The sequence below is a fragment of the Giraffa tippelskirchi genome, chromosome 5, assembly GCF_054371585.1.
Source record: "Giraffa tippelskirchi isolate mGirTip1 chromosome 5, T2T-mGirTip1v1.2.pri, whole genome shotgun sequence".
Taxonomy (NCBI): Eukaryota; Metazoa; Chordata; class Mammalia; order Artiodactyla; family Giraffidae; genus Giraffa; species Giraffa tippelskirchi.
In genome coordinates this window covers 49,925,317-49,950,292 of record NC_137279.1, presented here as the reverse complement: position 1 = coordinate 49,950,292, position 24,976 = coordinate 49,925,317, and the positions used below count along the sequence as shown (strand labels likewise).

Here is a 24,976-nt window from a genome sequence, read left to right as displayed (position 1 = left end):
GGATTGAGTTGAGTGTTTTTATTAGCCAGGAGGGAGCTACTCTCCAGGCGTCGAGCTCCACTTTGTAGATCTCAGTCCTCACCATGAAGACCTCTTTGTGCGGGTTCAAATTTCACTCAGACTTGTGTTTCTTGGACTGTGTGTTGAAAAACAGATTTGTTTGCTTTAAAATTTCCCAATCTGTCCTGGACACAACACTTGTAAAATACAAAAACAATGAACTGGTAAGACAAGTTACACAAGTGTTAAGCTTGAGGTTTGTTTGTTTATTGATTCAGTGAGTTCCTAAGTACTTCGAGCTTTGAGAGCCCTCTTCCAAAGCAGAGGCGGGCTTCGGAAGGTGCAGAGTCATCCGGGTGGCTCAGGTAACAGGGGCGGAGCGGGACTGAAACCCGGTGTCCGGGCCCGCCCGCTGGGGGGCCGAGCCCGGGAGGGGTCAGCGCAGAGTAGTCAGGGGACGCGCGGATCGGGAGCAGGAGAACCGGGAGAGCCGGAGCCGGAGGGACCGCCGAGCCAGGAGCCAGGGAGCAGACAACCGTAAGCGCTCCGGGGCATCGTGGGCAGTTTCCCGGGGCCCGGGCGCTCCCAGGATGCCGGTGCGCAACGCGATCCCTAGGGCTGGGGGACGCTGGCGGCTGGCACCGTACGGCCGGGGCTCCGGGGAGACTTCCACACAGGCCTCCGCTGCCGCCCCTGCCCCGCCGCTCGCATCTCGGTCCCGACCGAGGCCTCACCGCGTGCAGTCCGCAGGTGCTCGGGATTCCGATAAGAGGCCCGCAACGCGCTCTGCCAACGGACTCGGGCGGGCGGGGGAGCGCAGCGGGTCCCCCTGGCCTGGCTCTCCCGTGGAGTACAGCTTCCAGGTGGCATCTGGCTCATGCAGTGAAACTGCACTTGTTTGTCACCGGAGTCCTAAAACCGACCACAAGTCTTTTAGCTGAGACGTCCTCTCTCACCATCTCTAACCGCGGTCCCAGGTTTTCTCTCCCGCTCCCGGCTCTTCTCTCTGGAGAGAAGGCCAACCCCGTCCAGCTCAGCGCCTAGGAGAGGAAACTAGGGTCCGGGAAGAAGAGTTCACCGTGCAGTAGGAGCCCAGGGATGTGACTAGTCTAAGGGCAGCAGAGACCCGAGACTCCTGCCAGCCTCCCTCCCCGGAGGGATGCTGGGGAACTTAAGCCTCTGGCCCCTCACCTGCCAGGCCCTTCTGAAGCCTTCCGGGTGCGGGCGCGCGCTCTGACGATGTTGTGACTCTAATTTTGATTTCTTTTAAAGCTGCGCCTCCCACCCCGTTCACTCTCCTCTACTATATAAACTTCAGGCTCCACAAAGCCTGCATGGGCCCCTGACGCGGGGATGGGCAGACAGCCCTCTCTTAGCCCTGTCCCCGCCCCGCGGGCTCTGTACAGAGAATAGGGTTGAAAGGTAAAGGGGGGACCTCTGCATTCGGCACCTCAGCACCCAGTACATCGGATGTATGAGCTGTTGCAGGAAATTGTTGACAACATTGGGATTTATGCCCATTTTAGTGCCACTCTGCAGACTCCTCTGAATTCAGCATTAAAAGTTAACACTTGAAAGAAGTAGCCCCAGTCTGGCAAGTAACACTGTCTTCTGGTGTGGTGGTTGCATCCTTCTGGGAGTAGGGGCTTGAGGACCTTGTGGGGGTCTTTCACTAGACCTAGTAGGTCTGATTTAGCAAGAAACTCTGGGCTTCCCCGGTGGGTCAGGGGTAAAGAATCTGCCTGCAGTCAGGGGACGCAGGAGATGTATGTTCCATCCCTGGGTCAGGAAGATCCCCTGGAGAAGGGCATGGCAACTCACTCTCCACTATTCTTGCCTGGAGAGTTCCATGGATAGAGGAGCCTGGTGGGCTATAGTCCATAGGATCTCAGAGTCAGAAACGACTGAAATGACTTAGCACAGCACTGAGAGGGTTCAGCAGTTTCTCTTTCCCAAATGTCCACACCTAGAAGGGCTTTGTGATGACTTCTTCATGTTTCCTGAGCAAATCCAGAGGACTGACCATGTGTGCAGGCTCTGCCCTGGGCACAGGGGCTCAGCAGGGAACATGTCTTCATAGAGTCTATAGTTTTGTTGGGGGAAAGATGGACAATACACAAAATAAATTTGTAAAATATAAAGTATGTTAGAAAGCCACGTGTGCCAGGGAGAAAAACAAAGCACTGAAGAGAGAAGTGGGGGGTGGGGTGGGGGAAGGTGGAATGAGGGAGTGGCAGACTGCTCTCTGGAGTGATGGTACACCGGGTCAAACAAGTGCAAAGACCCCATACCAGGCATGTGCCTGGCATGGGTGAACTTTATGTTTGTTTGCTGAGTGTGGGCCAGGCTGCCACGCGTGTCCTTTGGTGTGAGTGATCTACTGGATAAACTGAACTGGCCCAGCCTGAGAACAAGAGGCTCCCCCACCTCGAGTTCCAAGAAAAAGGAAGTCTTCCATGGAAAATAACTGTTCAGCAAGGCAGCCAGGATGAACTTCAACACCATCTGCTCCAACCCACATGCTCCCTGTGTGATCCCACCTGCCTCCCAGCTATGCCTTAAGCACCCTGGCTGGTACAGACTTACGGGAGTGGGAGGTCTGTGGGAAGTGACTTACTGGGGGCTCTTTGGACAGAGGGACCCTTAGCGAAAGGGCATCCGATCATTGCAGGAAGTGGAATGCCTCCCCTAGCGCCCTCCTGTGGTGTCATTGTTCGTGTCTGAGGTCTAAATCCAGCACTAGCTGGAGGTCACAGGGTGCCCCCGTGTTATCACTGCATGGTGACCCACCCATGGACATAACCCAGCATGCCCAGACTTAATCTTTGCTGACTTGCACCTTGACTTTGTTCCCAGCATCCTATCCTGGCCCAGACATGAGAAGGGAGGGGCTGCCCAGGTTCCAGTTCTCCATCCTTGAGCTGAGATATTCAAAGATATGAAACACAACTGGGCTTAGAAAAACAAGGCAGGGCTCAGTGTGCTCTGCTCACTGCTGCCAAAGAAAGACCCCAGTGCAGACCCACTTGGGCTGGAGTGGGCATAGAGCAAGCCTGTGGTGGCTTGAGGGGCCTCTAGGATCCCATGCTCAAACCCTACCTGTGATCAAACCCTACATCCCATCACGAGTGATTCATTCCTTTGAGAGGTAATACAGTGATGTGGGAGAGAACTGGCTAGAAAGAAGATCCGGCTGGTGTCCCAACTCTACCAATCAGGTCCTCTCTGTGGACCTCATCCATGAAATGAGGTTGGACTTTATAATCTGCAAAGTTTCTCGCAGCTCTATTATGTGATGATTCTGTGCATAAGAATCCAAAGGGATCTTCAGAAAAGGAAATGGTCAGCTTTAAGGGGCTGGGGTGGACCTGCAGCCTATGCCAGGTCCCCTGAGGGCAGTGTCAAATGGAGTGAAGAGCCAGGCCCCAGGTGTGGGCCCGGGACAAAACCCCAGGCAGAGGTTGAGGGCCAAGGGTTAAGGCAGAAGGATCACTTCCCAGCCCAGCTGGCCCTGTGGATTACCTGTGGGCTGCCTATGGGTAGCTCTTGGCCCGGACTCTAGGAGCAGAGGATCCAGGGGCTATGTGGTCAGGTAGGGAGGTTGCAGCAGGGAGAAGGCATCCCAGAAGTTCGCCCCAGAGGGAACCGAAGCTTTGCCAAGGAGCCAGCCGCCTCCGCCTCCCTCCCTGAGGGTGGAGTGCTGGACGGTCCCTTGCCAAGGAGACAGCTGTGCAGTCCTGTCCTTGCACACTGTGTTACTGAACAGGAGATTATACAAACCAAGTTCAAACTGAAACATCTCTTCTGCCATCAAGAGTATATAGCCAGCCCTCTGTAACCCTGGTTTTGAGGCCATGGATATGGAATCTGCCAAGACAGTGGGCTGACTGTACGTCACCATTTTATATAAGGGACCTGAGCATCCATGGATTTTGGTATTTGGAGGTCCTGCAACCAGTCCCCCATGGATACTAAAGAATAACTCTGTTTACATTCCCGAGGGAGGTTTATCCTTTGTCACCAGAGAGCAGCTATTTTCACTCTCTAAAGTCTAGCCTGAGAGCATATCTCCAGGCAGGCTCCAGGACCTGCAGGGGAGTCTTCCTGTCCACTGGAACCCATTGTCTGTGTCTTGGCTTTGCTGTCAGACAGTGGACACTGTTGTCACAAGGACCCAGTTGAAGGCATGGTCCAGCTACTACAAAGCCACATCTGCTAGACTCTCCATCACCTGACTGAAAGTGATTGCATTATGGGGGGAAAAAATACTCCTCTGTTTGGGGAGTTTAAGGACTTTCTGGAGGATTCCATAGCTAACCCACAAGTGGAGACCATGGGGCTTGTCCCGAGTCAGGAGCAGGAGTTTTGGCTGCCTTTAACATTTGGGAAGATTCATAAACAGATTGCATTAAAATGCAGTTTTGGCATTACAAGCTGGGTTAACTTGGGCAAACTATTTAACTTGTTGAAGCTTCATTTTTAAATCTCTTTAAAACAAAATAACAAAACTATTAACATGCCTTACTTCTCAGGGTTATTGTAGAACATGTGATGTTGTGCTTAGAGTCTTCCCACCCCCATGGCCCAGTCCAGGGTTTCTTTGGGCTTCGTCCAGGAAGGTGGTGGCACCCAGACGCATAGCGATGTTCTGGAAGGGTTCTGAGCAGCCCCTACCCTCTGTGGGCCCATCGGGCTGGCTCTAGCTGGGCTGTGGTCTGCAGTGTGAGCCGTGAGGGTGGTGGGAAGCCGATCAGGAGCGAGCTGGAGGCCAGGTGCCTCCGGCTCAGAGACCCCTATTGCGCTGCTCCTCGCTGGCTGGGCCTGAGCCTCCACCCTTCCCCGAGGACAACCGTGTCAGGATGTCCACCAGCAGCTCAACCTGGGGCTTGGTTTTTCCTGTGAAATGAGTGACCTTTGTGGCACTGGGTGCGGCTTTCTGGTTGTATCACGCCTGTCAGAACTGGAGAGACTTGGACCTTTTGAAAAGTAAGAGAAACACAGGTTCCAGGGCCAAGCTCCATGATTAACCCCATGAGTGCCAAGGGCTCAAGGAAGTCTGACTCTCTTACCAGCTTTTTGGGGGAAAATGGACGGCCTTTTCCGCTTTCCAGTTTTCTCCCTGTGAACCAGGTTGTCCCTGTGAGAAGGCAGGAGCAGGCAGCCTGGTCACCAGCTGCAGGGAAGTAGCCCCCTGCTCTCACCCGGTTATGTGCCCCCTTCCCAAGGGCAGGTCTCAGGGTCTCAGTGATACTGTCAAGATGGAACATCGTAATTTCCAAGTTGCCCACTCTACCTTTGGTTAACGCCAGAAGCATTTTTAGCTTTTGTATTTCTTTTTGCAGCCTAGACATTTCCACTAGCAAACTGACCCCACCGAGACAGCAGCATCGCAGAATATTTCTCTAAACTCCAATCTGAGTCCTTAGGGCTGCAGTACGTGGGCACAGGGACGCCTTTCTGTGCGTTTTAGACAAGAGAGCCAGCTCAGGTAACTGCGCTGTGTCCCAGCCTGCAGTGCTATCCTGTTCCACACTACTGAGGAAGCTCCCAGACCTGGAGCACACTGCTGAGGAAAGCCACCCTGGCGATGGGAGGGAGGGGAGAGAATGTGGTTAATGGTGGGAAGGAAATCCAACAGGTGTATTCTATGGCCTATTATCTCCTGAATAGGAGTTTTTCTCTCCTCAAATAGAAAATGCCACGTATTGAAATTCCAGGAAGATAATGCTTTTTCCTCATAGGCAGTGAACTGTGTTCCACTTGGGGTTTTCCTTTGGTGATTTAGAACCAATGGACAACTTGACAGGTCTTATTTTAATTGGCAGACGTGAGATGGAAAGGGTTCAAATAAAACTCCCCGAGCATGAGCGTGTGCACCCTGTGGGATAGAGAGTCTGCTCCCTACTTGTGTTGTTTAACTAAAAGTATGGGCTGAAGGTTGAGTGAATGAGCTTGTGGCCACCTCCGCTCCAGGGGTGCTTAAAATCTGTGGAGGTCACCGTACCCTCCCTGGAGGTGCTCCAGGCCAGCCAGCCCACCGCATGGCCCCCCTTCACCATTCCAGACTCTCCTGTCAGATGCTGAGGCTGCCCCCTCCTTATCCCAGGCTGAATCTTCCTGCCAATGCAGGAGACGCGGCTTCAATCTCTGGTCCAGGAATATCCCCTGGAGAAGGAAATGGCAGCCCACTCGGATATTCTTGCTGGGACAATTCCATGGACCAAAGACCCCGGCAGTCTACAGTCCATGGAGTCACAGAGTCAGACATGACTGAGCAATTAAACAACAACAACAACATATCCACCCTGAAGCCCGCTGCTCTTCCCTCTTACAAAGAAACCTCCTTAACTTCCCACCTTTGTTCAGGTAGCACTTCCTCAGGGAAGGTTCCCTCAGCTTCAGGCTAGGTCCATCTCCCGGACTTTAGTGTTCCCAGGACATAAAAACAAAAAGTGAATGCCCTTTTTGTTTTCACAGTCAAAGATTCCCCATGTGGCCACTTTACCTTTGTTCACTCAGCAGGAGATGTACTTTATTCTGCCCATCTTGCAGATGGGGAGACTGAGGCATGGAGAAATGAAGTCACTGGCCTAAGGTTACCTGGCCTATGGCTGGCAAGTGGTAGAGCCAGGATTCACAGCAGGTTGTTAGTACCTGACCGCCAGCTGAGCTGGCACCCTACTCCGTGATTTTCATCAGATCGGTGGTCACTAATTGTATTCTTCCTGTCTATCTATTCAGATGTGTGTATGCATATATAGCTGGGGGCAGAGGGCAGGGTGACTCTCCAGGGCAGACAGTTATGTGTCTTCCTTCCCTCAGGACCCAGAACAGGGGCTGCCCCATCAGAAGGTTGCCCCCCACACTGTTTATACTTTTTTACTTCCCTTTGTTTTTGCCTATAAACTACATTTTTCCTTTCTCCCAGATGCCAGCTCCAGGCTGCTCTCCCAGTTTTGGCTCCAGGTCTTTCAGGGAGATAAACACAGCCCTCACCCTACTGCAGAACATTCTAAGCAGCCCAGCCCAGATGACCTTACCCATGGACCTCGTCCACCTGGGGCCCTGCCAGCCACTGGGGTTCAGGGAGAGGGCTGCGAGTGGAGAGGCTGGTCACGTGCTGGGCTATGCAGAGTCGAGGAGGCGCCTGCACCCAGGGTTTTTCCCCATCTACCCTGGGCCTGAGTGTTCTCTGCCACATCGAGTGTCATGGTTGGGGAGCCCTGGGAGCCCCAGACGTGGCCGTCTGTTGGCCTGCGTTTGAGGAAGAACGTTCGTGGTTTGTGTTGGCAGGCCAGCCTGATGTGAAAGGGAGACTGTCTGTTTTCCCCGTCTGCAGGATGTGCCTCGCCCCACAGAGGAGCAGCAAGGCTGGGTAGGGCGGGAAGGGGCCGAGCCTGCAGAAGCACACAGACCCCCCAGCCCCACCTTTCTCTGGCGCGGATTCTGGGGACCCACATCATACCCCTCTGCCACGCCATTGTTGGCCAGTGGCTGGCTTCGCCCAGAAGGAGTGTGAGGTTCTCATGTCTGAATCCCTGTCAGGAAGACTTCGGACGACAGGGTGGAGGGAGGAATTCCCACATGGAGGCCAGAGCTAGGCCTTCTCCGCAGGCTCAGGGTTGTGGCCACCTTCTCGGTCTCCTCTCGTGAAGGACATTGGAGCATCTGGCCAAGGCCAGGTACATGGTGAGCACTGACTTGGAGTTAGCTGGTAGCTTTCTGTAGTTTAGGGAGCATTTTCTGATTGCGAGGTTCTTGCCACCTGCCTGGTTTGAGGAAGGAGAGTCTCCCAGTTCAGGCTGTGCCCCTCCCCACTGTGTTCGCCAGGATCCTGAGGCTGATCCTCACCCTCTAGATCTCAATCTTGATTCCACCTTGTGCGGCATCCAGCCCGGCATTTCTCACTATGTATGCTGCATAGAAGTTAAATAAGCAGGGTGATAACATACAGCCTTGATGTACTCCTTTCCCAATTTGGAACCAGTCTGTTGTTCCATGTCCAGTTCTAACTGTTGCTTCTTGACCTGCATACAGGTTTCCCAGGAGGCAGATAAAGTGATCTGGTAGTCCCATCTCTTTCAGAATTTTCCACAGTTTGATGTGATCCATACAGTCCAAAGCTTTAGCGTAGTCAATGAAATAGAAGTAGATGTTTTTCTGGAATTCTCTTGCTTTTTCCATGATCCACTGGACATTGGCAGTTTGATCTCTGGTTCCTCTGCCTTTTCTAAACCCAGCTTGTACGTCTGGAAGCTCTTGGTTAATGTACTGTTGAAGCCTGAAAGTGAAAAGTTGCTCAGTCTTGTGGACTCTTTTGCGACTCCATGGACTACACAGTCCATGGGATGCTCCAGGCCAGAATACTGGAGTGGGTAGCCTTTCTCTTCTCCAGGCGATCTTCCCAACCCAGGGATCAAACCCAGGTCTCCTGCATTGCAGGCAAATTCTTTACCAGCTGAGCCACCAGGGAAGCCTAGTTGAAGCCTAGCTTGGAGGATTTTGAGCATGACCTTGCTAGTGTGCCAAATGAGTGAAATTGTGCAGTCATTTGAACATTCTTTGGCATTCCCCTTCTTTGGGATTGGAATGATAAGTGACCTTTTCCAGTTTTCTTTCCAGTTTTGTCCCCAAAGTAGCAGGAAGCTATTTAAGAGTTTTAACAGGAGCATGATAGGGTCAGATTTGGGTTTCCTGAAGATCGCTCTGGCTGCAGAGCACACTGGAGGAGGCAGAGCAGGGGTGAGTGGACCCAACTGTAGTCCAGGGACAGAGGGGCACCACCTGGGCATGTGGGCGGGCTGGCGGTGGTGGAGGTGGATTTGTGGTATAATTGGGAGGTGGGGCTTCCGGAACTCACCTATAGATTGGATGAAATGGAGGATGGGGAGTTTCAAGGCCGTTGCCTGGTTTTTGGCAGTTAGAAGTGGGTACTTCCAGCTACAGCTCCAGTTTCGGGAGACAAGTGCAATCTCAGATGCACTGGAGGAGGTTTTGAGACATAGAGGAACTGTCAAGTTGGCAGGTGGGTGCCTGAGTCTGTCACTGAGTAGGTCTGGGTTAGAGATACACTTGTGTGTCCTCTGTCCAGAGGTGGCAGTGGGAACTATGTGCACAGAAAGGACAGCCCTGTTTGGACACCAGTTCTCCCACAGCCCAGTCAGATTTCTTTACCCCATTTCATATGTTTGCCAGGCCCCCAGCTCCCAGATGCCCATGGGTTTCCAGGTTTCCAGATTCACCTCTGTCTCAAGGGCTTCTTAGCCACTGGGAAGTCACACCAGCGAGTTTGTGCAGCTCTGGTGCTGTGAGGTGTCTGACTTACTCTTGGAGCAGGATCACAGGGAAGAGTCACTCTTGCCGTCTTCTATATTTTAGAAAATGTATCATTATTTTATTTGGGAGCAGATAGTTCATGCATGTGGTAAAAATGTTTTTTTTGACATATAGAAGTTTGTTCAGTGAAAGTTTGTTTCCTCCTTGCTGGAGGCCACTGTTACCAGTAACTGCATGAACTCTGACAGTCTCCACATGACTGTGTGTGTCCTTTGGTCTACACCAATGTCACCCAGTAATCGTACACACTTTTTTGTACCCTACTTTTTTCACTTACCTATCATGGAGATCTTTTCATATTAGCATATAGATTTAGCTTCTGCACATGTTCACTGTATGAATGTCACTTGCCAGAGTCCAGCTCCAGCAGCCAGGGAATTGGCCTGAAGGGATGAGCGGTGTCAGCTGAGAATGATGCAGCCTCTGACTCAAAGTGCGGGACTGCATGTTTATTTTAAGCATCAGGTTTTCTTTTATACTTTTACAAAAGCATTAGGTCAGAGGTTTGACATCTTCAGTTTCCCCTCACCCAGATTTACTGTCTCCATAAATCATTGTTATCCTTCAGAGTTCCCTCTTAAGTGTCCTTGTGATTACATTGTAACTCATGTTTGTCTCTGGGCTGCATACCACATTCCTCAGTTTATTTCTTGTCTTTCTAAATCCTGCTAGCCCCTAGTATCCTAAGCTCATTATCTCCTAAAAAGGCTTCTAGCTATTAGTATCTCTAAAATTCCTAGTCTCTATAAGCTATAGTCGGAGAAGGCAATGGCACCCCACTCCGGTACTCTTGCCTGGAAAATCCCATGGACGGAGGAGCCTGGTAGGCTGCAGTCCATGGGGTCACTAAAAGTCGGACACGACTGAGCGACTTCACTTTCACTTTTCCCTTTCATGCATTGGAGAAGGAAATGGCAACCCACTCCAGTGTTCTTGCCTGGAGAATCCCAGGGACGGCAGAGCCCAGTGGGCTGACGTCTACGGGGTCGCACAGAGTCGGACACGACTGAAGCGACTTAGCAGCAGCAGCAGCAGCATAAGCTATAGTAAAATATGCCAACACTATAACATTCCTTAAACTTTTAGCTTCTAACTATTCTTAATTATTACTAAACCCTAAACTCAGCAAACTTCTTTTGCCATAAACATTTCCCTCACAAGCAGGTCTCAGATAACCATGTTTCCCATGGCCTCAAGCTGCGGCCTGTGTGCTCATCCTGGAACATTCTTTGTAAAGATCCTTGAACAAATGTCAATAGTTAACTTTATGGATTATTTCCTGGGCATAACTGCAGAAGGCTTTGTGCTTTCTCATGCTCCTCACAAGAACAATAAGCACGTTAACATTCTTTCCAGCCAGTTCAGCCGAAGGAAGGAAAGGACAAGTCAGAATCACAAGACCTAACTCCTTCATCCCGGGACCGTGCCTGCAGGATGAGGAGAGGGGGTTGGGGCCATGCCTCCATTTTGGGGTTGGGGCTGTGCCTCCATTTTGTCAGTAATGCCTAACGCAGCTCCTGACAGTCACAGGCTATTTCATGGTCCTGGAAGATGAATGTTTATATTGTTTTGGTCTTCTGCTTTTACCAAAAAAAAGCTGTAGTGAATATTTTTGAACATATGGCATTTTACTTAAATGTAAATTCAGTATTTTGGAGGCAGAAATTCCTAGAACTAGAATTGCTGAGTCGAAAGTCATTTGTATCGTACATCTTTTTTTTTTTTTTTTAATAAATTTATTTATTTTAGTTGGGGGCTAATTACTTTACAATATTGTAATAGTTTTTGCCATACATTGACATGAATCAGCCATGGGTTTACATGTGTTCCCCTTCCTGGACCCCCCACCCACCTCCCTCCCCATCCCATCCCTCTGGGTCTTACATCTTGACAGGTATTACAAAACTGCTTCTCACCCAGGTTTTTATTTAAAGAAGAGTCTGAATAGTTGGAGTCAAGTGGGACAATATCCTTTTCTGTTCTCAAGAATGATGGCCCCATTCTTGACAACACCTCTTCAAGGAGCCACCTACTGTGTTGTGTCTGTCTTTTGAGAACATACCTCTCTGTGACTGGGACAGCAGGAAAATGTTTATTTATCATGTTCTATAGCCTTGAAATTGTATACAGCATTGAAAATTTTGAAAACTGAGCATTTGTTCTTAAGAGTATGTGCCCTGGAGGACTTGATATATTTTCTTTCCTCCCTGACTTTCTCAAGCAGTTAGGATTACTTTAGGCTTTATATAATAGAAAACTCAAAATAACAACAGCTCAAACAATATAGAAGTTTATTTTTCTGTTATACAAAGGAAGTTTGGGAGTAAGTAGTCCAGAGCTGGGCTGGTGGTTCCATGATGAATGCAAGATCCTTCCATCTTTCCCCATCATCTCTGATTTCCAGCCTCAAGATCACTTCATGGTCCAAAATGGCTACCAGAGTCCAGCCATCGTGTCTGTGTCCCAGGAAGCATGAAAAAGAAGGGGAAGGGCAAAATGTGCAGCTTTGCAGCTGAATCAGAGCTCTCTACATTGTCTTCCACACACATACAAGACCAATGTACCCTTGTGCAGGTTGTTCACTGGACAAGGAAACCATTCATATCATCATCATCATGGATTTGTATTTTTATTTCCAAGTGCTTTCTAGCAGATGGCAGTGAGGTGTCCTGTAACAAAAACAGTATATTAGGTTCATTTTCTGACAGCATTTTGAGGAATGGATGTCTTTTCCTAATTCACACGAAGGTTCTGTCTGGATCACAGATGACTCTGCCTCGAAACACTTCCAGCTCTTTGTCAGCACCTAATCACCCTTTCATGCTGAGAGCCAAGAAATGTAGTGTTTAGCCGGGCTTCTCTGACTAAAATAAAATTTCCAGTGCTGAGAAGAAAGAGGAAAACATAGCTGGCAGTCTGCCACAATATCTCAATCTGGGAGCATGTCCGCTGGAGCAGCCAAATCACTCAGGGCAACTGGGGTGGAATGCTGGGTTTGAATAATCCCCTGCCCTGACCACCTTTTTCTCACGCAACCATGAAAGACTCACCTCCCAAGTATATTTCCTTTCCTTGATCCCCTTGGGATCTAATTCACAGAAGGGTCCTCTGAATTGCAAACATGATTTCTAAGTTAAAACTCCTGAGTCAGCTTCACCATGATGAAGTAACAATTTATAAAAGAGATAAGATAGGGACTCCTTTCAGTTAATACAGGAAGAAATTAAATGACTGTACTCCAAAGCTTGTAATCAACTCTTACACTGAACACAGATGTATATTATTGTGGATCTTTGCTTATATCATGCACTTTCTTACTTTCGTGTCTTTGCACATGCTCTCTCTCATTTTTCACTTGTGGATTTTTAAATGCCCAATGAATTTATTTATTTATTTATTTTCACTGGGTCTTCGTTGCGGCATGCAGGATCTCGAGTTGCGGTATGTGGGATTTAGTTCCCTGCCAGGGAATAAACCTGGGCCCCCTGCATTAGGAATGCGGAGTCTAAGTCACTGGACCACCAGGGAAGTCCTTGCACATGCTCTCTTTTCTCCCTGGATGTATCTCCATTCCACCATTATTTTCTGTCTGGTAAACTCCTATTCATCCCTAAAAACCCTATTCAGTGACCCCCCTACTCCATGAAACCTTTGTGGCAGGCTTACCACTCTTACCTTTGTACACTTCTCTTCCATCTGTGTAGATATTATTGTATCTCTCATTCGAGGGATGTTATTTGTTATTCTGTTTGTCCTTCTAGAGCATGAACTTCAGCAGGCACAAGACTGTGTCTTGTTCCTTGTGCCTGCAAGGAAGCCAGCTCATCATCACAGGCAGTGTTTGCTAAACCGCCCTTTGACTTGCTTTTCCAAGGCACCAATCCAGCTCTCTTATTTTCTTTAAAAGAACAAAATGACTTCTTGATACTTTACACATTCCAATTGCAAACAGAGTTTTCTTTTGAACTTTTAGCATCAATCTCATAGTGAACTGTTTGTTTTAAAACTGGTGTTTCTGCCCCAAGCATAACAGAAATGCTTAACATTCAGTGAAATTCTTAGCCTGAGTTTCCTTTTAACAATGCTAAAGAGAACTAAGCACCGCTTTTACTTGACCTCCTATATTTAAAATTGCCCTTTGCAAGCCAAACCCAGAAAAACAAAAGAAAAGTGAAATAATAAATTGCTCTGTTTGTATCTTTTAGGGGTAAAGATCACTATATTGTGCAATTGACTGTTTCAACTTGAACTAATTCCTGATTTTTTCCCCAAGTTTCATAAGCACATGCTCAAAGCTTCGATATAGAATTTGGGGACTTAAGTTGCATACAATCCCATTTCTTATCAGAGTAGTCAATTGTTGTTCAGATTTCCCTCTAAGTTCAACATCTTAGAACTAAATGACCATCATCTTCCAGTTATTGTGTCTTTAAAAATATCTGGCTGCTTTGCAACAAAAACTACATTTTCCTTTTGAGGCCAACTAATCATTTTTTAAGGAAGGGTACTGTAGCTCCAGGGAAAAAAATGTTTCCATTCTGAGTCTCCTCACTTCCCCAATTCTTTCAGCAAAGTATTTTGCCAGTATTCTGGAAAAGTGCATTACAAACAAAACAAAACAACCTAATTAGATTAAATATATTTTTGGAAGCTTTGGAATAGATGAATTAACCTCCAATTTCAGATGCTAGCATAATAAAGCAGAGACTCTCATTTCGTGTTGTATTACTTCTGAATTTTTCATGATGTCTCCTAAGTATTGATGTTTTTATGTGGATAGAATATTTTCTATACCAGCAGGAGCTGACCACACAGATGAGGTAAATATAGCTTTCCTTGGAAACAGGAAGCCTTAGTAAACAGAATTCTGCACCCTAATGTAACTTCTCAGAACAGAAATGAAGAATGGGGACTACCCCCCAGAGACATCTATTGCAAAATCCTTGTAGCCAAGATGTATACAACCTTGTGCTTTCCTTAACCTTCAAGTTTGTCTTCAGTAAGCAGAGGCCAGTAGATGACCACGCCATGTACTCTCCTGCTCCCAGTCTGTGTCTGCAAGTCTTTGGCAGGGCCCTAGGCCTGTCATCTAATAGGGATAGGGACAGGGGTCCTCTGGGGTCTCTTGAGGCATGAAAATTCCACATAGTGATGAAAGCACACATTTGTGGAGTACCTGCTTTGAGCCTGTGAAGTTGGAACTATCTCCATTTTACAGATGAGACCACAGATGTTCCCTGGTGACTCCATTGGTAAAGAATCCACTTGTAATGCAGGAGACCACCTGCAATATTCAGGAGACCTGGGTTCGATCCCTGGATTGGGAAGATTCCTTGGAGAAGGAAATAGCAACCCCACCAGTATTCTTGCCTGGGAAAGTCTTTGGACAGAGGAGCCTGGCAGGCTACAGTCCATGAGGTCGCAAGAGCTGGACATGACTTAGCGACTAAACCACCACCACCACCACAGATGCTCAGGGTGGTTTGGTAAGTTGGCAAAAGCCCTTCAACTGGTAAATGGCAGAGCTGGACTTTCAGTTACTTGAACAGGGAAGCACGCTAGAAGATCCCTTATTGTAAACTCCAAAACGTTCCAGTTCTTAAAGGTAGTCCGAGTTGCTGTTGGAGGCGAGAGGGTTCCCATGGAATGAAGTTTCTGCAAGAAAGCCAGGCTGGCTCCACAAATGGGAACACCAAAGTGGGCCACTGGACCCCCCCAAACTCTCAAGGTGTTTGCATTTTCCTTGATGTTATGGTGGGACTGGGCGATACTTTGTTCCCAGGGACCCAGTGACTAGGTCTGCCCTCTAATGTCCCACCTTCTTCCAGGAATCAAGCTACCAGTGGCTGATTTCTGAGTCAGTAAGTCTTACTGAGTAAAGAAAACTTGGGGTTGGGGTGCCACAGTTGAGGGGCAGCATATAGGCTATGGGGAAGCCTGCGACCATGGCCACCCCAGACTCATTAGAGGGCATCCTGGGGGTGACTGCTCACTGTACTGCTGAACTGCACCAATGCAGTTGCCCAAGTCTTGCTCTTCAAGCCTTGCTTTTCTAGACCTGTCTATACACTGCACTCGCTGGAGAGTTTACAATATAGTGCTTGAGTCCAAAGAAAAGCACCGTGCTGAAGTCTCTTATTATAGATCAGTTTTGCTTGTCTTTGTCCTCTATATAAACGGAGTCACATGGTGAGTTCTCTTTTGTGTCTGGCATCTTTGGCGCTGTTTGTGAGACAGATCCATGTCACTGTGTGTAATTATAGATTATTTGTTCTCCTTGTAGGGTGTTCCATTATATCAATAGACCATTAACTGCAGTGGGAGGACATTTGGATTATTTCTAATTTTGGCTTCTATAGGTCAGACCTGGATCATGTGGCTATGAACATTCTAGGTTGTGATTTTTGGTAAACACATGAACACATGTGGACACATTTTGGTTGGATCTATACTTAGGAGTGAATTTCTGAGTCATAGAGTTGGTATCTGCCCAGTTTTAGTAGATCCTGCTAAACAGTCTTCCAGAGTGACTGTATGAGTCTCTTGTTACATGTTTTTATAGTGATTAACAATTTTATTTTTTTATATTTATTTATCTGGCTGCATCAGGTCTTAGTTGCAGCACTCAGGATCTTTTGTTGCTCTGCACCAATTGTCTAGTTGTGGGGTGTGGGCTCCAGAACACATGGGCTCAGTAACTGTGGCTTAGTTGCTCTGAGGCATGTAGGATCTTAGTTCCACAACCAAGGATTGAACCTTTGTCCCCTGCATTGCAAGGTGGATTCTTAACCACTGGACCACCAGGGAAGTCCCTCCTGTTAAATTTTAATTCATCCTAGTTTCTCTCTAGGACTGTTACCTCAATTCCAATTTTGATGGGACCCTCCACATACCCTTCCATCTTAAAGGTCAATGTCTTATCTGTGTCCAGTCGTCGGACTGAGGCCCACCAGCCAGAAGTGGGCCTGAAACCCCAGACCACCCAGCTTCAAATGTGTGTTTCCACTGACTTGGAGGGGACAGAAGAAACAGAAGCTGGAGGCTGGGGGAAGATAGGAAAGACTCCTGCAAGGAAGGTGACTTGGACAGTATGGCAGCATTGCCCCAGCTTCTTTCCAAGCTTTCTGAGGTCCTACTGCCCCCATAGTTGCAGAGTGTAAGAAGGAGAGGTTATGGAATTTCTCCCCACCAGGAAAAGAAAGTTGGTAAAACATGAGAATTGGGCTGCTGAGACTTTCACTGGCCTGGCTGGGGGGCAGCAGGGTCCTCTGGAGCTGTCACATTTAGTTCAAATTTCTGCTGGGATCTTGGACTCTGTGGATGTGGAGTCATGTTTCCACCCTTCCTCCATAACCAGGAGGGTACTTGGATCCAGCTTTCTGCATGGGACCAGCTTACCAGTCTTGCACAGAGAGAGACTCTGTGATACTCACCTGTTAACCTTCAAGATGATATTTTCTCTTTGCTTCTCGATTCTGTAGAAGGGTCACAGTCCCTCCTACCTTGATCAGACCCAAGTGTTTATTCAATAATTGTTGGTGGGATTCCTGCATCTGCCAGAACTGGGCTCAGTGTTCAGTGGGATACCATGGGGAGCAAGACAGATGGCCAGCCTTCTTCACGTTTATAATTCAATCTATAGCAAGGGTTCTCAAAGTGTGGTCCATGGACCATGAGCAGCAGCACTGCCTGGGAATTAGTTAGAAATGTAGATTCTCTGGCCATACCCCAGATCCTTTGAATTGTTAAACAAGCTTCTTAGATGATCCAACACATACTGAAATTAAATCACTGACCTGCAGCGTGGGTTCTCCACTCTATTGAGGGCAATTTCTCCCCCAGGGAACACTTGGCAATATCTGGAGACATGTAATGTCATCCCACATTGGGGAGGAGGTGGTATTACTGGTATTACCGGCTAGAGGCCTGTTACAATACACAGGACTACTAACTAAGAATTTTCTGGTCCAAAATGTCAGTTGTGCCAAGGTTGAGAAACCTTACCTTACACCAGTTACAATAGAAGGCAGGAGTGCAGTAGTCCTTATCTCTCTCTTTTTTTTTTTTTCCGGATGTGTGCTCCCTGGCCACATGGCTTGGGGTGAGTCATGGCCACCCCTGGACTTGGTTTCCCCAGCTATGAAGTGAAGGGGCTGGACTCAGGTTGCTGAGTTCCTCTTCAGCTTGGCTGTTCAGTGGCTCCAAACTAGCGACTGGCCGCCCAGGGAAGTTGGGCTGATGCCGCCCTTCTCTTCCCCTGGAGGTGGGAGTGGGGGGATGGGGTGGGAAGCTGTGTCACCTGCCTGGAGCCATCCCCTCCCCCAACCGAGGCTGCGACAGCCAGAGTGCAGTTGGCCTTGGATTTCCCGGTGAATAGTGCTTTTCTCCCTTGTGAGAGATGTCGCTTCAACCGGCCCAACCCCAAAGAGTCCGCTCTAGGGAGGACAACCATCAGCTGGCTCCACTCCATCGCCTGCTTTGTGCAAGGAGCTGGGCAGGCAGAGTGGCGCCGTCTCTCCTGAGCCTCAGACTTCCACTTTCCTCATACTCTAAATAAAGGGAGATCCGGAGGTCTGAGGGCAGCCGCGGCACTCCGAGACCCTCCACGCCCCGGGCGATGAGCGTCTGTCTAAGCTTTCACTGATTGGCCTGGGAGCGTGGGGGTGGGGTTAAGCCTAAGGATGGAGGGGATGAACTCTGATTAGTCAGACTCAGAGGCCCCGCCTCTTTTCGGAGTTCGCGGACCAACCACCTCCTCGCAGCTCCAGTGCGCGAGGAAGGGGAAGGTCTTGTTTATTATTATTTAATTTTGGGGGGAAAAACTATTCTGGCCTGAGAGAGGCCTCCCGTGCAGTCGTGGCTCGCCTGCCTGTGCTCTGACTGGGACCCAAAGGGCAGGTATGAAGGCTTGAGGCTGGAAATAGATGCTGAAAGGAAATAAGATGGGGTGGGTAGGTCAGGGTGGCAGGAGCAACATACCCAGCGACAGACCAGGAATGAATGCTTTGATGACAGATTCTAATCCTCGAAAGTGAGGTGTGATTTGAGGCAAGTCCCTTGCCTGCCCTGGTTCTTACCTTAAGTGATAAAGTTCAGTGAAATTTGGCTCCTTAGTGGGTGGATTTGCACGGGCCATGGTTTATCACATCCCTTGAAAACCCACCAGCAGACAGTCAATGCCTGTTACACTGGGCTAACCTAGAGCACCTTGCTTCATGTGCATTTAATACCTGTTAATAAATAAAGGGTAGTTAATAGGTGGCAAATTAACACACTGCAGTAAAGCTTGCTTTGTAATCTGAGATCAGTAGCACTAAAGCATTGTCCTTGAACCAAGAACTAATATTCTTATCTTAATTAAGGTGCAAGAGAAAGGGCTTTAAACTTTCTCCTTGAATCTGTCACTTTGCTCTGGGCTGTGCCAGCATGGCCCATCAAGGTGCCCCTTGTCCAGGTCCCCAGAGTTTAGATGGAGTGCTTGAACACTATCATTTCAACACTCTAGCTTATGGTTCTGTTTGTTGTCAAAGTCCAGGGGAGATAACTATCTGCGCACATATCAGATCTGCTAGGTTGGTAGCACCCAGCAATTGTTAAAAGGCGGTGGAGGGTGAAGGTGGCACCTGCAGGCCCCTAGCATGGAGCTGGGTGCAGTATTTCACAACTCTGTGTCCCTGGCTGCTTCCCAAGGAGCTGCTCAAAGGGTGAGAACTCAGAGTTCACATGGACAAGTGAAAGCCCTGGGATAATTCAACACAGAAAAGGGAAAGTAGGGCATTTATATCCCAGCGGAAAGTGACAACCGTGCTCTTGACCTCTCTGTGCTGAAGTCAGGTAAGGTGTATGTCAGGTGATGTGTATCATTCACCTGGGAGATTAAAGTTAACCCCTCTTGTTCATCATGATTGCAGCTCCTTTGACAACATCCTACAACATCTTATTTGCATCCACTGTATATGTTGATCACACACATATTGGCAAAGTGCCTTTCTGTGCCAGATGTTATGCTGGGCACTGTAGTCAGGGCAGGGGCACAGGTCTTGTCTTCCCAGCTCCAGACTCTTACGTTGTGACCCACCCGACAGGTGAACCGCGTCTGTCTCTTCCTGCTGCCAAGGGCAGCTCTGCTGTCTGTCTTCCATCTTTTCCCACACACTCCCCAGCACCTCACAGTCCCTGCCTTCGAATACCACAGAGACTAGCAGCTGGCTCTTCTCAAAGGGGAGGGGTTTCCCTGGCAAAGACAGAACATCTCTTTGTGGGAAGTGGGAGAAGCCTGTGCATGTTTTCTTGGTAGAGCCAACTGCAGGGCCTTGGCAAGCCCCCAGCAGTGGATAGAGGGCACACTGGGGTGGGTTTGCTAGTGGCATCCTCCCCCTGCCCCAGGTTTCCAGGGGAGAGTTGAGTTGGGCCTGGGAGGTGGCTCTGCAGAGGCCTCTGGCCCGAGGATGGCGCCCATATTCACATACATTTCTCTGACTGTGAACCTTCAGGGGATGGGGGGTGGTGGTAAGGGGGGGTTACTTCCTTGGAAATGTGCAAAACGAATAGCTAGATAATAATGCCGAGCCATTGTTGGCCTGGTATTGGTTTGCAGGAACTAAGCTCTTCTTTCTTCCCCTTTTGCAGGAAAAGCAGGGGAGTCAGACAAATGATTAAAACATCTGAGTTTAAGTGAAATGTAATAAGCAACGCTGTAGACAGAAGGTGGATTAGTGGCTGCTTAGGGCCAGGGTGGTGTGAAGAACAAGTGTGGGTAATAGTTAAAGGGTACAGGGTTCCTTTTTGTGGTGATGAAAATGTTCTAGAATTGTCGATATGGTTGCACATATCTGAATATACTGAAAACCACTAGATTACATGGTATGTGAATTAAATCTCAATAAAACTGTTGACAACCAACTGAGATATATAGCCACATTTGGGCCACTGAACCCTCCCCCCAACCCTGGATGCACTTAACCTCCCAGCTTTTCAGACCTACCCCCTTGCCCTGTATGTACACCCTGAGGAGAGGCCCCTCTCAGGGAGAGACAGCAAGAGGCAAGCGTGACTCCATCTCCTCTCCTGACCCCACCGCTCAGAGACGTCTCTGCTCCTCCTGTGGGAGAGGGATGTCACAACAGTGGAGAGAAGCTTCTCAGAAGTGTCTGGAGGAAGAGACCCCTCAGAGAACCATGAGGCCTCAGATATGGAGAGCCCACCACCCAAGGCTGTGCAGAAGCCAACTCAGCTTCATCTTTTCTAAATCTGATTAATGAATTCCATAGCTTGGTAGGATTACGGTGATTTGGGGGGCTTTCTCTATTGTTTTCCAATTTTTCCATACTATGCTTACGTTGGGCTTCCCTGGTGGCTCACCAGTAAGGAATCTGCCTACCAGTGCAGGAGATGTAGGTTTGATCCCTGAGTCGGGAAGATCCCCTGGAGAAGGAAAAGGCAACCCTCTCCAGTATTCTTGTCTGGAAAATCCCATGGACAGAGGAGCCTTGTGGGCTGCTGTCTATGGGGTCACACAGAGTTGGACATGACTGAAGCAACGTAGCAGCAGTAGCAACTAAACCACAACAAATGCTGATGTTATTTTTTTCATGTCAAAAGTATACAAAATCAAGGGTTGGGTGGGAAAGAAGTCAGGATTCTGGTGTTTGCAGCCAGAAGTCAAGGGCTATTTGGCAGACTCTGTTGTCGACGGGCTGTTGCTTTTGCAGGAGTCATGTGGCTGGAAATACTTCTCGCCTCGGTGCTGGGCTTTGTCATCTACTGGTTCGTCTCCAAGGACAAGGAGGAGACTTTGCTCCTTGAAGATGGATGGTGGGGGCCTGGGGTGAGGCCCACAGCTGGGGAGGATAAGAGCATCCGCCCATTCACGGTGGAAACATCAGATGAGGAGATCAATGTAAGGCACCTCTTTCCAGGCAGCTGAGCAGAGGGGAGGCCAGGGAGGGCAGGGAGGCTCCATCTGGGGTTGGGCCTCAGGCTGGGCCTGGCACCAAGGAGGGTCTTCCGAAGTGGTCCCTCTAGGGCTGTTTTCTGCCCCACTGGACTCACCTACTCTACCCACCCATCCTTCCTGCTCCTTCCCATTCCTCTGTCTCCACGTTCCCAGTTCAAGGCCCAGCAGTGCCCGTGCAAGGAAAGGAGTGCCAGCTGAATGCAGCTACCTGCATTAAGGGTCACAGAGAGCAGCTGTTTCTGCCTCCTCTGTGCCCCACCTGAAACCCTGGGAATGAGCTTGAAGGCAGAAGTAAGGCCCTTCTTGGAGCCTGGGTGGAGATCATGAGTGAAAACAAGGCTGTGGTGACATAAAATGCTGCAGCACAGAGAACCTGGCTCAGGGCCAGCTGTGGCCAGGTACCTTCTGTGTGTTTAGCCCCTCGTGATCAGGTGCAGTGACTGCGGTCATGTAGAAACTGAAGCTCAGAGAGGCAAAGCAGCTGATGCACAAGTGACTAAGATAATAAGCTGGAGGATTTAGACTCAGATCTGTCTAATGCCGAAGCCTGGGCCCCATCCTCTGCACACGGCTGGAATCATGAGGGATAGGTATAACCCTGGAGTGGGCTAAGCTGAGAGGGAGGCTTGAGCAGGACCAGGAGGGTGGGTGGGACCTGGGATATCCCTACCCATCATTTCTTTCATTCTGTGGGTATGGGAGCACCTACTGTGTGCAGACCTAGTGCCGAGTACTTGGAAGAAGAGAGAGAGCCTTCCTTCAAAGAGCTTCTCATCCAGCAGTTGAGAAGAGGAGCAGGCAGTGAAGAATCCCCCTGCAATGCAGGAGACCCGGGTTTAATCCCTCGGAAGATCTCCTGGAGAAGGAAATGGCAACCCACTCCAGTATTTTTGCCTGGAGAATTCCATGGATAGAGGAGCCTGGCAGGCTACAGTCCATCGGGTCGCAAAGAGTCAGACATGACTAAGTGACTAACACACATATATTCACATATAGTGTATCACTTAACACTGTGTATCAGAGCCGGCAAATCTATTCTGCTACCTTCTTTTTTAAATTTAATTTTTATTTTACATTGGAGTATAGTTGATTTACAATGCTGTATTAGTTTCAGATGTACAGCAAAGTGAATCAGTTATAAATATTATATATATCCATTCTTTTTCAGATTGGAACCCGCCTGCAATGTGGGAGACCTGGGTTGGGAAGATCCCCTGGAGAATGGAAAGGCTACCCACTCCAATATTCTGGCCTAGAGAATTCCACTGACTGTATAGTCCATGGGGTTGCAAAGAGTCAGACATGACTGAGCAACTTTCACTTTCCCATACAGGTTATTACAGAGTATTGAGTAGAGTTCCCTGTGCTGTAGTGTAGGTCCTTGTTGGTTATATATTTTATGATTAATAGTCTGCCACCTGCTTTTGTACAGCTCCCATGCTAAAAATAATTTTTACACCTTTAAATGGTTGGAAAAGAATCAAAAGAAGAATAATACTTTGTAACATGAAGATTACCTGGCATTCAAATTTCAGTGCCCATAAGTAAGGTTTTACTGGAACACAGTCACTCCCGTTTATCCACGTACCATCTACGACTTTTTCCATCCTACAAGAACAGAGTAGGTTAGCTGCGGCTCAGAAAACCTAAGCTACTTATGATCTGGCCCTTTTGAAAAAAGTTGACCAAAAAAAAAAAAACAACAAAAAAGTTGGCCACCGCCTGCTGTCTGTGTGCTATGTGCTGTGTACTTAGTTGCTCAGTTGTGTCCAACTCCTTGCGACCCCATGGACTATAGCCAACCAGGCTCCTCTGTCCGTGGGATTTTCCAGGCAATAATACTGGAGTGGGTTGCTATTTCTTCCTCCAGGGGATCTTCCCAACCCAGGGATCAAACCCTCGTCTCCTGCGTCTCCTGCATTGGCAGTCAGATTCTTTACCACTGAGCCACCTGGGAAGCACCCCTTGCTGTATATAAGCCTCGATAAATTAAAGACACATTTTGTTCATACGTTTAAAAACAAAAATGAGAGGTAACCTGAAGTTGAAAGTGAAAAACGTATGTTTGGGGAACAGCCACCATTGGGAAGCCTAGAGCTTTCTTCTGGGATAAACCTGACGACCCAGAGCACAAGTCTGCAGGCCAGGGGCCTCCTCACCCCATCTAGTGAAACTTTGCTTTGCCTTTACTGTAGCATGGGGTCTGGTGGCTGCAAGGTTTTCTCTGTCTTCTGGAAACAAACTTTCTCTTGTGCTCTGCCCCACTCACCTTCTCTCCTTGGCGTCTCGCATTTTGCTCCAGGACTTACATCAGAGGATTGACAGGGTTCGTTTAACTCCACCTTTGGAGGACAGTCGTTTCCACTATGGTTTCAACTCCAACTATTTGAAGAAAATCATCTCCTACTGGAGGAATGAATTTGACTGGAGGAAGCAGGTGGAGATTCTCAACAAATACCCTCACTTCAAGACTAAGATTGAAGGTATGTTTCCTAAACACCAACTGGAGGGGGATGTGTATGACAGAAACGACCTTCATAGACACTTAAATTTAACACTGGGACTTAAATAAAGCTGGGAGACCCAGAATTCGATTATTGGTCAGTGAGATGTATTTGGAAGGTATAACCCAACTCAGATGCAAAAATAATGCAAAATCCCAACAAATCCAATGGTCTTTTGAGCTAAATGGGAAAACATATAAATAAATTTAAAACCAAAGAATTGCACAATCCAGTTAAATGATGAACAATCTTTGAGAGGATGGAGATGAGACCTAGATCTGGGCATGGCCTCAGTCATCTCAGCCCCTCCTTGAGGCCTTGGAGTCTATGATATTGTGACTGTTCAAGGGTGCTCAAGCTGTCAGTCAAGGTTTGAATAAAAACTGTCCTGTCTCTGCAGCTTAAGACCTCCTGTCCCAACAGTATCATAGGTTGTCACCCACCTTCACCTGGAAGGGAAGCTATCTTCAAAATATTCTTGGAAAGGTAACCTAAGTTAATTTGGGATAATAGTTTCCATAATGGAAAAGTATATTTTTAGCCCAACACAGATTTAGAATCAGATATAAAAATGTTTAAGACTCATGCTATTAATTTGTGCAAATTTATCTATTTGTTTTAAATTATAGTAAAATATTCCCCTGGAGTGGGAAATGGCAACCCATTCTGGTATTCTTGCCTGGAAAATCCCATGGACAGAGGAGCCTGGCGGGCTATTGTCCATAGGGTCTCAAAGAGCCAGACTCGACTGAGCACACCCACATAGTAAAATATACATAATATAAAGTTGACCATTGAAAGCATTAAGTGTACCTTGTTACCTGTAATGCCACAGTGGATTAAGTACTTTTATATTGTTATCCAGCCAGCACCTCCATCTGTCTTCAGAACTTTTTTTATTTTGCAAAAACTGAAACTGTCATTCAGCTCTAACTCCTGTTTCTCTCCCTCTCCCTAGCTTCTGAAAACTACCATTCTGCTTTCTGTGTCTGTAAACTTAAATATGAATTCTGAATCTAAGGACCTTGTATGAGTGGAATCATATGATATTTGTCCTTTTGACTGGCTTATTGCACTTAGCATAATGTCCTCAAGGTTCATCCATATTGTAACATGTGTCAGAATTTCATAAGGCTGAATAATGGTACATTTTGAATAATGGTACACATTGTCATCCGTC

The 24,976-nt window shown here is 48.1% G+C and overlaps 1 protein-coding gene across 4 annotated transcripts in view; it reads left to right on the top strand.

The window, feature by feature from the left end:
* Positions 1 to 276: 276 nt before the first annotated feature.
* Positions 277 to 24,976, top strand: part of EPHX1 (epoxide hydrolase 1) — a 38,363-nt gene continuing 13,663 nt past the window's right edge. For 2 of the 4 annotated variants that reach the window (XM_081491531.1, XM_081491528.1), the window contains exons 1-3: positions 423 to 537; positions 21,048 to 21,235; positions 23,595 to 23,775. In XM_081491531.1, the coding sequence (XP_081347657.1) occupies positions 21,053 to 21,235; positions 23,595 to 23,775 (364 nt within the window). In that variant the 5' untranslated portion in view covers positions 423 to 537; positions 21,048 to 21,052. Of the gene's footprint in view, positions 366 to 422; positions 538 to 18,013; positions 18,235 to 21,047; positions 21,236 to 23,594; positions 23,776 to 24,976 lie in introns of those variants that run through there. The other 2 variants (XM_081491530.1, XM_081491529.1) reach the window with 2 other exon arrangements.